This window comes from Mobula hypostoma, chromosome 21 (assembly GCF_963921235.1).
Source record: "Mobula hypostoma chromosome 21, sMobHyp1.1, whole genome shotgun sequence".
NCBI lineage: Eukaryota > Metazoa > Chordata > Chondrichthyes > Myliobatiformes > Myliobatidae > Mobula > Mobula hypostoma.
Window position 1 is genome coordinate 23,855,097 of NC_086117.1, and position 14,517 is coordinate 23,869,613.

The 14,517-nt window shown below is 39.9% G+C and overlaps 1 protein-coding gene across 4 annotated transcripts in view; it reads right to left on the bottom strand.

The window, feature by feature from the left end:
- Positions 1-795: 795 nt before the first annotated feature.
- Positions 796-14,517, bottom strand: part of prrc2b (proline-rich coiled-coil 2B) — a 75,831-nt gene continuing 62,109 nt past the window's right edge. For all 4 annotated transcript variants that reach the window (XM_063073637.1, XM_063073635.1, XM_063073634.1 and 1 more), the window contains 5 exons: positions 11,088-11,267; positions 9,353-9,444; positions 8,607-8,712; positions 4,392-4,610; positions 796-3,171 (listed from right to left, as the gene is read on the bottom strand). In XM_063073637.1, the coding sequence (XP_062929707.1) occupies positions 2,974-3,171; positions 4,392-4,610; positions 8,607-8,712; positions 9,353-9,444; positions 11,088-11,267 (795 nt within the window). In that variant the 3' untranslated portion in view covers positions 796-2,973. The remainder of the gene's footprint in view (positions 3,172-4,391; positions 4,611-8,606; positions 8,713-9,352; positions 9,445-11,087; positions 11,268-14,517) is intronic.

Here is a 14,517-nt window from a genome sequence, read left to right on the forward strand (position 1 = left end):
GCATTGCTACCTTCTGAAACTACGAAACAAAATGAGGACAACTATTTCTCAGGCTGTGGACTTGAATCTCTTAAAGTGCAGGCACCTTTACAAAGAATCATAATGCTACATAAATACCTGATAATGAACAATTCACAGAGTATTATTTTCCACTAGAAGCTGTTCGAATAGCTTCAGGTTCTTTAATAACATTTTTGTCAACCATGCCCCTCCCATTCACTTGCTCTAATTCCTTTCTTAAAAGTTGTGTTGTTTATTGAAATTGACAATGCAAGTCACTTTTCTACCAAAGTAAATTGAAAAGATACTGCAACTGGAGGTACCAGTTACTTTCTCTGATTACTCTGCTGCATTTCACTTCAGCATATAGTTATCAAGGTAAATAAACATTGAAAAATTGGTGTAAAATTTTAGCAGCTTAGAAACTGATATCTGCATTGACAGGCTAGAATTATATAAGTGCATGCACTTGACAGAGACTATGAGCTTTTGATGGGAAAATGGAAATAATGGGAAAATAGTGCGAGATTGCATTCAACACCAACTCAAGATGAGCCCAAGATCAAAACAATATCTGTTGTTTCTTAAATTCAGTTTTAAAAACTATACCTCATTGCTTTTCAGATTCTCCTATCACATAATCATTGTCTCTTATCTGATCCCTCCCCCACTTCTCCAACAAATTACATAATATAAACTGAAAATTCTAAATCCATCATCTGCAGACAACTTAAATTATGCCACAACTTTGTAAAACATTGATCTACATTGTTGGATTCCTTACAAATTCACACAGTGCTATGGGATGTCAAGATTACACAACACAATAAAAATATCAATGTGATCATTTTGTTTTATATAAATTAGCTGTCTGTTAACACTAATGACTACTTCAAAATGTGAGATGATAACCCCCTCCCCTCACAGGAAGAACCTGTGAGACCTTTGACTAAATCTTGCTGATTTTCATAAAATTTGAAAATTATAATCAAATGTATAAAAGTGATACCAAAATATATGAATTGGAAACCCCCAGAGTAGAAATGTTAGTATGACAACCTTTGTTATACCCTCTTATGTTCAAGCAAACAACCTGAATGAGAAGGTCAATTCACTTAAGAAACCGACAGTGGAGAGACAGAAAATCTGCTCTGGAGCTCAGTAAGAGGCCCTATTCAGTTGTGAGAGATACATGAACTGAACAACCAATCTATCAACAAAGATATTCGTGTGGGCGAATTAACATATGCACATACTTGTAGTTGTCTAGATCAGTTCACTGGCAATAAGAATGTTAATGAAGTGAAGCCAGCAGTCAGCTGGAATGTGCCACATACAACACGTTCAGTATCATCACATACAGTAATAACTTAAACCCTGCAACAGTGTCGAACAGACCTGTTTCTACTAACGTAACTGATGACTGCAAATAAACTGAATTAAATCCTTCCACCCACATCTGATTCAACATAATGGAAGGTGAAATGTCAAAGGTCATTTACTAAAATGTACTCATAAAATTTAAACTCTTGGATTCAAAATGCACATCTCATCAAGAGAATCCAGTCCACTAGACAAATGGAGGCCAATATTCATGATATACTTGTATACTAGTGAACTATGTACAGTGGAGTACAGAATTCTAAATAACAAAGGCAAGGATAGTTCAGCCTTACAGGACTCCCTGCAGTAGTCCGACAACATTGATGCCAAAGTTGCTAAATTATTGCAATGCGCATGATTACGTATGCACATTCATTTATTATATTTACCCACATGCACTATACAGGTCGTGACTTGTAAGCATGGTACTATTTTTAACAAATGAGTACCTATTCCATTTTGGTGTCATGCTCCTCCAGGAAAGGATTCTCACTTTGCAGAACCAACAATTTTTCTCAACATTTAGCACTTACAGAAACTACAGTGCTGGATAAGGATTTATATTTTGGGCAGTAATATATGTCTGCTAAAGTCCAATTCAAATGGTCCAATTAGCTACATTGGAAATACAGCATTGTTCATAACCCATTTTTCATTGTAAAGGAGAAAATATGATGCAAGTAATGAAGTTTAACAGTCAAACTGTAGACTTGTTATCAAAGTTGCCAACCAGCTTCAGTTGCAAATAATTAACAAACCATTTAGGTGGTTAAGGAAAAATATGTACTTTTGATTTTTGTATTTGTAGAGGATTTCAATAATGTATCCTTAATTCTACACATTTGTGGCAAAATGAAACAAAATGAAATAAGCCATCAAGCATCTAACAAAACTGCATTCAGCTGCAATTTCTCCAGGTAAAATTACTACTACTGTGGAAACTGCAATTTCAGTCATTATGAAAATCACAAGTTGAAATGCACTACGTCTTGGTCAACCTGATTTTTCAGTGTAACATGGCCAAAATAAACATGATTGGATTATCCAGTGACATTCAGCAACTATGTCTTTCTGCAAGTCTGTCACAGAAATAATTTATACATTCTGATTTTCTGATTTCTTTCCTCCATCACAAAAGAACCAATGATTAGAAGTTAGCTGATGCACCATGCTGTATAAAGCCGTGACGTCAGGTGCAGTTTACTGTATATGAAAGGAAACCAGCATATCAACAACCAGAACTCAGTACAATTCTTCTATGCAGCCATCCTGCACCATTTCAAATGGATACTCTCTTGCCCAAGCTGGATACATATCCTGAATTCAACCGTGGATTTATAATGAGAAGTACAAAAACTTCAAGTTCACATTACCTTGCACTGGTATCAGTTTTACTCTCTGCTTTAAAGACTGAGCAGCAAATGAAACAGCATTTAAAAAAAATGAAGTCTTAGCATTCCAGATATCCCGGGTCCTTTCTGATTTTTATATACATATATATTTAGATATATATCATTTTTTTTAAACTGTAGGGGATCCTTATGCTTCCCCATCTTCTGCTTTAATGCCAATGTGTACAACTGGTCCAGTTCAAAGAGCTCTTTCCTGTGTCACAGCCTCGCTGGCTGGGTCCTGAATGTTTGATACATTTAAGGTTGAGCTTTCTTCTCCATGGTCAGCATTAGAAGTGGCTGGTTCTACTTTCTGGGTCAGGTTAGCAAGCTTCCCCTGCTGATGCTGTTCAAAGAATTTTTGGGTCAACTGTAGCACCTCTGCCCGCTGTTTAGCCTATGAAAATAAATAAAGACACTTAATACTTTCATTATACAGCAGACTGCCCACGACAGGATTATCACAAAAATGGCTCTGAACCAGAAATGTTGTCTTCAGAATCAAACTGTCCTTTATCTGTCTTGAGGTAATGAACAGGTCCTGTTTTTACATATATCCACAAGTCAAATTTGTCCACAGGTTGCAAAATACACAAAAACACCTGATATGGTAATCATAATGAACAGCATCAAAAGCACTTAAATATGATAGGATCAATGACTAAATGTGGAGAGTGAGTGAGTGAGTGAGAGCGAAAGAGAGAAAATGTTAGTTCTATTGTTCATAAGAACTAATTCATGTACGTAGGCCAAACTTTAGAATTTCAACAATTTTGTCCGTCCATAACCTGGGGAGAACATGTATAATCATATTTTTATATCCTGGTAGTTAATAATTTATAATCAATGTAGGATAATTCCCACTGAACTGTAGCTGTACGTGGGTTTCTTGACATTGCAGTCATGGAAAAAAAAGAACAACTTTGTGGGAGTTTGGAAAGGTTCATCAAATTGATGCCTGGGACATTGCACATTCCAACAGGAAAGATTAAGCAGATTAATCCAGTAATCTCTTCATTTTAGAAAAATGAGAGGCTTTGTCATGAGGGGTTCCGTATCACATTTATCAATTCATAAAGGCTCAATAAACTAGATACAAAGCTTACATTTTCCCTCCTGAATCCTGCCTGGGGTGTCTCAAACTGGGAGTTGCAGTCACTTCAGATGTTGGTGAAGCTTAGTAATTCACTACCTAACTGAAGGCACAGTAAAGAATATAAGAGTTTGCGCAAGAAGAGATACTGAGATAAAAGATCAGCTACTATCTTACTGAATGGCAGAGCAGGCACAGGGACCTAACCCTTTTTATGTTTTTATTGTGCCACTCATTGATTTCCTCCAATGGAGCTCAATGAAGAGCTTTAAGTCAGCTTTCCCAATCAAGAAGAAACTCATTATACACAGTTCTTATTTATTTCCATTTATAGCAATTGCATAAGTTGCAAACATCAATATCCAACTTGCTTACTTCAACGTGGACATTGTAAAATCTGGGTAGAGTAGAAAACTGAAGAAAACAGACACCCAAAAGGAGGAATTTCCCTTTTTCTGACAGGTTACGAATGAGACAGGAAGCGGAAAGATCTTGGTGTTTTTGCACCATTTAGACATGCTCACCTTGATATCTTCTTCTCCTCTTTCAGAGTTGCAAGCTCGAATTGCTGGGACAGAATTTTCTCGACTGGAGCTGTGCATTCGAGGCGGGCGTACTGTGATAGAAGGTGCAATGGGCCCTTTGTTCATTTGCATTACAGGACGCTGTATTGGAGTTGGGTATGTTCCTACATTGGGAGGCCTCATGTGCATGATCATGTTGCCTTGGGGTGGAGGTGGTATCTGAGCAAATTGAACAAGAAATCGGAGAAATAAAACAAAATTAATTGCCTTTAAGTAGTTTCATGTTAGATATCAACAATTTAATAAATATATTGGTAAAATATAATTGTGCATAACCCATTTCCATTCCTGGCATGGCAGTAGAGATTCAGCAGACTAGTCCTAAGCTCTTTAGCGTTTAAAAGTATGAACTGAAACAAATTCATAAGAAGCTTAACAGGGCAGATGCAGATTTGATATTTTCTGCAGTGGGGAGTCTAGAAACAGCTTTTATAGTCTTAACATAAGGGGTGAGGGGTGCTGTGTCTGGTGACTATTCAGTAGCACGATAAGAAAGTGGTTTTCAACCATAATTTTGTGCTTTTCTATCTATAAGAGCTATGCAGGTTGTTTCCTAATGTACTCAAGCCACAGATCAATAGATCTTTCAATATTAAGGAAATAAAAAGTAATGGGGTTAGTGCAGGCAATGCCAGTCAAGTTAAAGACCAGCCACAATCTCTCCTTATTTTAGAAAGGATATATTGACATTGGAAAGGGTTCAGAGAAGATTCACAAGAATGAAAGGGTTACCATATGAGGAACGTCTGGCAGCTCTTGGGCTGTATTCCCTGTAGTTCAGGAGAATGAGGGGGGATCTCATAGAAACATTCAGAATGTTAAAAGGCCTAAAATGTTAAAAGAATATTAAATGGGTTATTTCTCATGGTAGGGGATTCTAGGACAAGAGGACACAACTTCAGGATTGAAGGACGTCTATTTAGAAATGAGATGTGGAGAAATTACTTTAGTCAGAGGGTGGTAAATCTGTGGAATTTGTTGCTATGAGTGGCTTGGAGGCCAAGTCATTGGGTGCATTTAAGGCAGAGATAGACAGGTTCTTGATTAGCCAGGGCATCAAAGGGTAGGGGGTGAAGGCAGGGGAGCGGGGATGACTGGAAGAACTGGATCAGCCCATGACTGAATGGCAGAGCAGACTCGATGGGCTGAACGGCCTACTTCTGCTCCTATATCTTATGATCTTAATTAATTATAAAGGAGAGTCAAGACCAATTCCAGCTTAAGTATTTTCCTTTGATGCCACTTGTAATCTATGGCAAAACACTGCACACCATGATTAAACTTTACTAGACCTCCAGCCAGTGAGATAGTGGATTTAATATTCCAAATCCTTTTAGTATGAACGCACTTTCATCAGATTTGAGAATAGCTAAAATAGCCTCTCTATTCACAAAGTGCTGAAACAACTAAACTTAAGCCTAATTTTGCTCCATACACAAATGTACCCAAGTAAGTTGTTTGAAGGAGGCAGGTAGTTCTAAGGGACAAAGGAAAGCGAAATGTATGTCTATTTTGCCAGAAAAAAATGGAAATTACCTGAATATTGAGCGATCACAGAAGCCTGAGATGCAGAGAGGCTCAAGTGTCTGTTAGCTTTCCCATATACTTCCCTTACGCTTTGCAGAAGGGAAGTATACGGAAAAGTTAACGTAATTATTTACTGCTAGAGATACTGAATACAAAGCAGAGAGGTAATTACTCAGTTATACAGGGAGACTGATATACATTATTTGTCTCCTTGCTTAAGGAAAAATGCAAGTATGTTGGAAGTAATTTAAAGGTTTACTGAAAATCGAGGCAAGTCATAGCCATATTTTATTAGTCCCGGGGGAAACTGGTTTTCGTTACAGTTGCTCCATAAATAATAAATAGTAATAGAACCATAAATAGTTAAATAGTAATATGTAAATTATGCCAGTAAATTATGAAATAAGTCCAGGACCAGCCTATTGGCTCAGGATCTCTGACCCTCCAAGGGAGGAGTTGTAAAGTTTGATGGCCACAGGCAGGAATGACTTCCTATGACACTCAGTGCTGCATCTCGGTGGAATGAGTCTCTGGCTGAATGTACTCCTGTGCCCACCCAGTACATTATGTAGTGGATGGGAGACATTGACCAAGATGGCATGCAACTTAGACAGCATCCTCTTTTCAGACACCACCGTGAGAGAGTCCAGTTCCATCCCCACAACATCACCGGCCTTACGAATGAGTTTGTTGATTCTGTTGGTGTCTGCCACCCTTAGCCTGCTGCCCCAGCACACAACAGCAAACATGATAGCACTGGCCACCACAGACTCGTAGAACATCCTCAGCATCGTCCGGCAGATGATAAAGGACCTCAATTTCCTCAGGAAATAGAGACGGCTCTGACCCTTCTTGTAGACAGCCTCAGTGTTCTTTGACCAGTCCAGTTTATTGTCAATTCGTATTCCCAGGTATTTGTAATCCTCCACCATGTCCACACTGACCCCCTGGATGGAAACAGGGGTCACCGGTACCTTAGCTGTCCTCAGGTCTACCACCAGCTCCTTAGTCTTTTTCACATTAAGCTGCAGAAAATTCTGCTCACACCATGTGACAAAGTTTCCTATCATAGCCCTGTGCGCAGCCTCATCTCCCTTGCTGATGCATCCAACTATGGCAGAGTCATCCGAAAACTTCTGAAGATGACAAGACTCCGTGTAGTAGTTGAAGTCCGAGGTGTAAATAGTGAAGAGAAAGGGAGACAAGACAGTCCCCTGTGGAGCCCGTGCTGCTGATCACTCTGTCGGACACATAGTGTTGCAAGCACACGTACTGTGGTCTGCCAGTCAGGTAATCAAGAATCCATGATACCAGGGAAGCATCCACCTGCATCGCTGTCAGCTTCTCCCCCAGCAGAGCAGGGCGGATGGTGTTGAACGCACTGGAGAAGTCAAAAAACATGACCCTCACAGTGCTCGCTGGTTTGTCCAGGTGGGCGTAGACATGGTTCAGCAGGAAGATGATGGCATCCTCAACTCCTAGTCGGGGCTGGTAGGTGAACTGGAGGGGATCTAAGTGTGGCCTGACCATAGACCGGAGCAGCTCCAGAACAAGTCTCTCCAGGGTCTTCATGATGTGGGAGGTCAATGCCACCGGTCTGTAGTCATTGAGGCCGCTGGGGCGCGGCGTCTTTGGCACAGGGACGAGGCAGGACGTCTTCCACAATACAGGAATCCTCCGGAGCCTCAGGCTCAGGTTGAATACATGGCTAAGTACTCCACATAGCTGAGGGACACAGGCTTTGAGCACCCTGGTACTGACACCATCCGGTCCTGCAGCCTTGCTTAGGCTGAGACGTTTCAGCTGCCTTCTCACTTGTACAACTGTGAAGCCCACCGTGGTAGTTTCGTGTGGGGAAGGGGTATAGTCATGACAGTAGGGTGGGGGACTGTGAGGAGGGGTAGGAGGGGAGAGTGGAATATGTGTTGGTTGGGGGCCGACAACAGATGGCTCATGTGTGGGATGGGCAGGGGCCACACTGTCAAATCTGTTAAAGAACAGGTTAAGTTCATTGGCCCTGTCCACACTGCCTTCCGCTCCTCTGTTGCGAGTTTGCCGGAACCCAGTGATGGTCCTCATCCCCCTCCAGACCTCTCTCATGTTGTTCTGCTAGAGTTTCCACTCAAGCTTCCTCCTGTACCTGTCTTTAGCCTCCCTGATCCTGGCTTTCAGGTCACTCTGTATTGCCCCGCAAGGAGACCACAACTAGCGGGGCACTGTCTACGCCACCCCAAGCTACCTGCCAGTCTAGTCATCACATGGGAGGATGAACCCTGGGCGCCATCCCAAGACTATGGTCAAAACGTTCCTAGAAGACAGCGGCACAGCTAATCTAGATGAACTGAACACACTGATGAGGGAGAGGGAGAAGTGGAGAGTCTGTCATTGTGCCCAACGCCGGCCCCCTAGGCCTTAGCCGACATAGTAGTAGTAGTTGTTACTGAATGAATACCTGGAATGGGCAGATTATCTTACGAAGTTTAACAGTGGGCTTGATTGAAACATCTCCTCTTATATGCTTCCAGCATATACTAATTGCATCTCTGCATCATCAGATTTTATTCAAAGAACTTTGTGCACTATTTTGTCATATCTTACATTTTTACATTCACAGGTGTAATCACAAACCTGCTGGGCATAGTGGCCCTGGATAGTTCCGGGAATATTTAGGCCCATTGTGTTAGCAGCTGGTCCAGGTCCAGAAGTTTTCCCACTTGGGCTTGAACAACTAGGTCTGAAAAATACAAGTGAACCAGAACACATTGAAGCACAAAGCAAAAATAAGTGCAAACCCTGAATCTTTCTTATCTTTAAATTAACAGACATATAAAATAGCACAGGGTCTAATGGTTCGTGAAATTATAAAAAACTATCTAATTTGATTAATTCTTCCTTTGGTCAGGTTTCATTGTTCAGCCACTGGCCAATTTTACAAATGCGTATGAAATATTCCCTCACCAGGTGTGATACAAGTCTGTTTTAAATTTATTTTCTCCTCCCCATTTGATGCTGAACTCCTGAAAATCTGTACTTTGGCTTTAAATGGGTATCAGCATCTGAATAACCATGAATATGTGCTGCCAAAATGTCAACAAGTGATTATTATACTAAAATGAAATATCAACAATCCATATAGTAATTTATTAATAAGTTCAACTCCATTCCTCTTAAATCAAATTAAAGTGAGCTGTGCATGGAACAGTCCATTCACAAAATAAAACCAGATTTATTACACATGATAACGAAATAACACTTAGCATAAAACATCAGATCTGGCACAAACAGTATAAATCATAACTCTATTATAAGACAAAACGACACTGAATTTAAAAATAAACAATTACTTCCCTAAACATTTTTCAAAAGGCAACTACCTGAAGAGGTTTGGTATAGGACCTCCAGAGATCCCAGAGGAAATCTGTTTGTTGTCTGCAAATTGAAAAGCTTTCAGATCCATTTGGGGAATCTGGAAAAAAAAACATTTTGACATGAATCTATCTTCTCTTCACATAAGTATGTTTACAAAAATATTGTGCTTTGTGACACAACCTCATAATACTGCAGTTATACTTGTCGAGCACCAGTACTAGATTGACAGTGAAGATCTACATTTCTACCCTTTGTAACGTGCAATAACTTTCCTTAAGCATTCAGTTTAACTCCTTCGGAATTTTATTCAATGTTTATTTACATAGGTAATGCAGATATCAAAGCAGGAACATCAGTGTAAATAGTCAATATCGGTAATTATATTCCATGCCAGCCAAACTAACAGTCAGGCAGCACCTATGCAGAGAATAAACAGTCAATGTTTCGGGCTAAGACCTTTCATGAGGAATCACCAACCTGTTTACAGCCAACCCATCCTATTTACATTAATCTGCTCTGTTTCAATAACTCTTCATTCAATATTCCTTCAACACACGTCTAATCCAACCTATAGTGCCTATAAAATGTATTCACCCCCCGAGAAGTTTTCATGTTTTATTGTTGTACAACATTGAATCACAGTGGATTTAATTAATTTTGTTTTGACACTGATCAACAGAAAAAGACTCTTTCGTGTCAAAGTGAAAACAATGTCTATAAATTGATCTAAATTCATTACAAATATGAAGCGTAAAATAACTGATTGCATAAAATTCACCCCCTTTAATATAAACACCAATTCATCACTGGTGTAGGCAATTGGTTTTAGAAGTCACATAATTAGTTCTGCTTTTGGAGCCCCATGTGAGTCGAGGTGTTTCAACTGATTGTGGTAAAAATACACCTGTATCTGGAAGGTCTAACTGATGGTGAGTCAGTATCCCAGCAAAAACTACACCATGAAGACAAAAGAACACTCCATGCAACTCTGTGAAAAGGTTATTCAAAAGCACAAGTCAGGAGATGGATAAAAGAAAATTTCCACATCATTGAATATCCCTTGGAGTACAGTTAAGTCAATAATTAAGAAATGGAAATAATATGGCACAGCAAACAGTGCAAGAAGGGAACGAGTGAAGGAGGCCACCAGAACTCTGGAGGAGTTGCAGGCTTCAGTGGCTGAGATGGGAGAGACTGTGCATACATCTGTTGCCTGGGTGCCTCATCAGTCGCAGCTGTAGGGAGACTGACTTGAAGTGGGTGAATACTTAAGCAATCAACTATTTTGCATATTATATTTGTAATTAATTTAGATCACTTTGTTGAGATCTGTTTTCATTTTGACACAGAAAAGTCTTCTTTGTTGATCAATGTCAAAAAAGCCATTGTGATTCAGTATTGTAAGGCAATAAAACATGAAAACTTCCAAGGGGGGTGAATACTTTTTATACGGACTGTAAATGCCATCTTCAATCCTGACTCAACCACCAAATACGTTCTGAAGAAGGGTCTCAGCCCAAAACGTCCACTGTTTATTCATTTCCATGGATACTGCCTGACCAGCTGAGTTCCTCCAGAACTTTGTGTGTGTTGCCATGGGAATGAATCCCAGACACAAAACTCTCAGTGTAAAGGTGATTGCCCATGGATATAATAAGCACTAACACAGGCCCAAATGGATTTTTTGATTGCTTTTTATTTTAAATCTCCACATGCCAAAGTGAAAGCAACTGATCTGACCTCTCTGCCAGTAGGTAAAATAGGAGGTTGTGATCCTGGGGGCAAGAGCCTTCTGGTCCCTCCAACACTCATGCTCTGCGCCTGGGGAAGCTGGATGGACTGAGTTAATGCAATCAGTTGTTGCTGGCCTGAGCCAAATCTAGGTAGTGACAACTGGGATCCAGGCATGGACATGGTCACCTGTAAACACAGAAAGAAAAGTAAAGGTAATTTAATGTTTGAATCTAATCATACCAATGTAAACCACACGATTCATGCAATAGATTCAATATGCTGCATGCACAACAGAAATCTACCATGTCTAAATGCCACTGGAAGTAGTAAACAGTTAACCATTATCACAAACAACAGGAATTCTGCAGATGCTGGAAATTCAAGCAACACACATCAAAGTTGCTGGTGAACGCAGCAGGCCAGGCAGCATCTCTAGGAAGAGGTGCTGCCTGGCCTGCTGCGTTCACCAGCAACTTTGATGTGTAACCATTATCACAAATCATTTTTAGTGAATACTGATGTTCACTCAAAAAGAAACAAACCTTTTACAGTACTGTGTAAAAGTCTTAGGCTTATGTAAAAAAAATCTGTAAAGCAAAATGTTTGCAAAACTAATGAAAGTTTCTAAATATCAAAAAAATTTTGAAGAGCAGTAAACAGTAAAAATAAAACACCAAATCAAAACAATATTTGGTATGATCATCTTTTGCATTCAAGACTGCATCAATTCTCTTAGTTACACTGTCATATAGTTTTGTAAGAAAAAAAATTGGCTGATAGGTTGTTCCAAGCGTCTTGGAGAACTTGCACAGTCCTTCTGCAGACTGTGGCTGTCTTGCTTGCTTCTGTCTCTCCAGGTGATCCCAGACACCCTTGCTGATTTTGAGATCAGGGACCTGCAGAGGCTATATCATCTGTTGTACAATCCCTTGTTCTTTTGGCTGAAGATACTTCTTTATGACCTTGGCCATGTGTTTGGGTTCATTGTCCTGCTGCAGAATGAAGTTGGGACCGATCAGATGTCTCCCTTATGATAGTGCATGATGGATGAGAATCTGCTTACATTTCTTAGCATTGAGGTTTAAAATAATTCCGACCAGATCACCAACTCCATTTTCAGAAATACTGCCTCAAACCTGCATGGAATCTCTGCAGTTTTGGCTGCAGATGCTCATCCATGTAACACTCTCCAGTTCTTCTGTAACAAACTGCCTCCTGCTTGAGCCAAATGTTTAAAATTTTGATTTGTCAGTCTAGAGCACTTGCTGCCATTGTTCAGCAACCCAGTTCTTGTATTATTGCAAGTGAGTGAGTTGCTTGGCTTTGTTTCCACTTCAAAATGGCCTTTTGGCAACAACTCTTCCATGAAGACCACTTCTGACAAGACTTCTCCGGACCACAGAGGGTGTACTTGGGTTTCACTGGCTTCGGTGAGTTCAGTGCTGGATTTCTTCCGATTTACAAGGGACCTCAGTTTGATGTACCTCTTGTCTGCTGCACTCAGTTTGTGCCAACCACCGTGTCTCTGGTGCTCAACCTTGCCCCTTTCTTTGTGCTTCTTCAGAAGAGCTTGGACAGCACATCTCGAAACTCCTGTTGGCCACGAAATTTCTGCTTGGAAGAGACCTTGCTGATGCAGGATGACCAACTTGCGTCTTGTTGCAATGCTCATTCTTGCCATGGTGTAAGAATTGATGATTTGAAGGTTAAACTGTCACATCTGCCACACCTCTCACCTTTTAGTTTAGTTGTCATTTGCCCAGTTTGATTCTTTCTACACCCATTTCTGTTTCAGTTAATCAGTTTAGTTCATTCAACTTATTTTATCATTGATCATTAACATCCTGTTTGTTAACTTTGTTTAATCATACACTGGGCTATATGTCTACAAAGTAATCAAGTTTTTATTTGAAAAGGTGGTTTATTACTTAATATGTTACTTCCTTTAATACAAAAAATTCTCTGCAACATGCCATTTTTTAAGAAAATGAATGCCTGGAAATCTAAAATTTGCACTTTTCTACTGACATACTAATGCAGAAGGCAAAAAATAATCGTCTAAAATGAAATTTATTTTTAAAATGTAGAGCACCTAAGACTTTTGCACAGTACTGTACCTTGAACCTTCACAATGAACAAATGAATATTATGTAAAGCCAGGGGTTAGATCAACGAGAAATCATAGGTGCATGTGCATGGAAATAGAAAATGCTGATATCTTAGGATTTAAAATCTGAGATGACAAGTTTAGAGTCTTTTCTGTTGGTTGGTTTCTTGAACAAGAGAATGCAAACAAAAGTATGGTCATTCACAAAAGAAGTTGAAAAAATGTCCACATGCAGTGGATAGAAGAAAGTTGAAACCATAAAAAGCAATAGATGTTTTCTGATTTAATTACCTTAGATCCAAGACAGATTGTTTTTATTAAAGCAGGACACAAAAAGCACTGCAGCCAAAGTGAGCTGGGGACTGGAGTGAAGTTACAAATCTAGCATATTCTAAATGAATGGGGTAAGGTCCTTGAGGACTGAAGAACATGCTGTACTTAATACAAGATAAATTTTGGTTTATCTACTGGTAAAACCCAATTGTAGTAAAAGAACCAAGATCGAGATTTGAAAGTCAGTATGATAAAGATGTGCTTCACCATATTTGTTTCTCCCCCACTCAGTGCTACATCTGATTTTCTTCAGTTTTTCCACTATGTGGCATCCTGCTCTTCCTAACAATCCTCTCAGTTTCCCCATAACACAGGAGGCCTCTTGGAGTATTCCCATTTCTGCTCTCATTTTCTTGTGACTATTTAACTCTCACATACCCACTTATCAGATTCTTTTGCTACTCAGTTACAACCAACTGGCCTACCAAAAACCTTTTGGATAAACAATAAAACCAGAGCATCCAGGGGAAACCCATCCAGTCACAGGGAGAGAATGTAAACTGCATACCATCAGCACCTCAGAATGGGATCACACCTGGGGTTGGCAGAACTGTGTGGCAGCAGCACTAGCTTCTGTGTTACCCTTGATCAATCATGTTCCCAACTCCACAAATATACAATCATTCTTCTGTTTATTTGTAGCCTGATGTTTATCTATCTTGTAATAAAATTTTACAAAGCCATGTAGAGGACTGAGGGGTAACTAGACAGGGATATGTGGGATCATGATGTGCACAGACAGAGTGGAAGCACTGTCTTTTTCTCAGGGAGGGGGTATTAGAGACAGGAAGGCATAGGTTTAACATCAGAAGGGAGAAATTTAAAAGGGACATCAGGGGCCGCTTCTTCACACAAAGGGTAGTGTGTATTTGGAACGAGCTGTCATAAATAATGGTTGCTGCAAACACATTAGCAACATGCAAAAGCTATCTGGATCAGTATATGAATGAGAGCGTTGTAGAGGGCTGAGGGCCAGGCACAGGTGGACGCGACTAT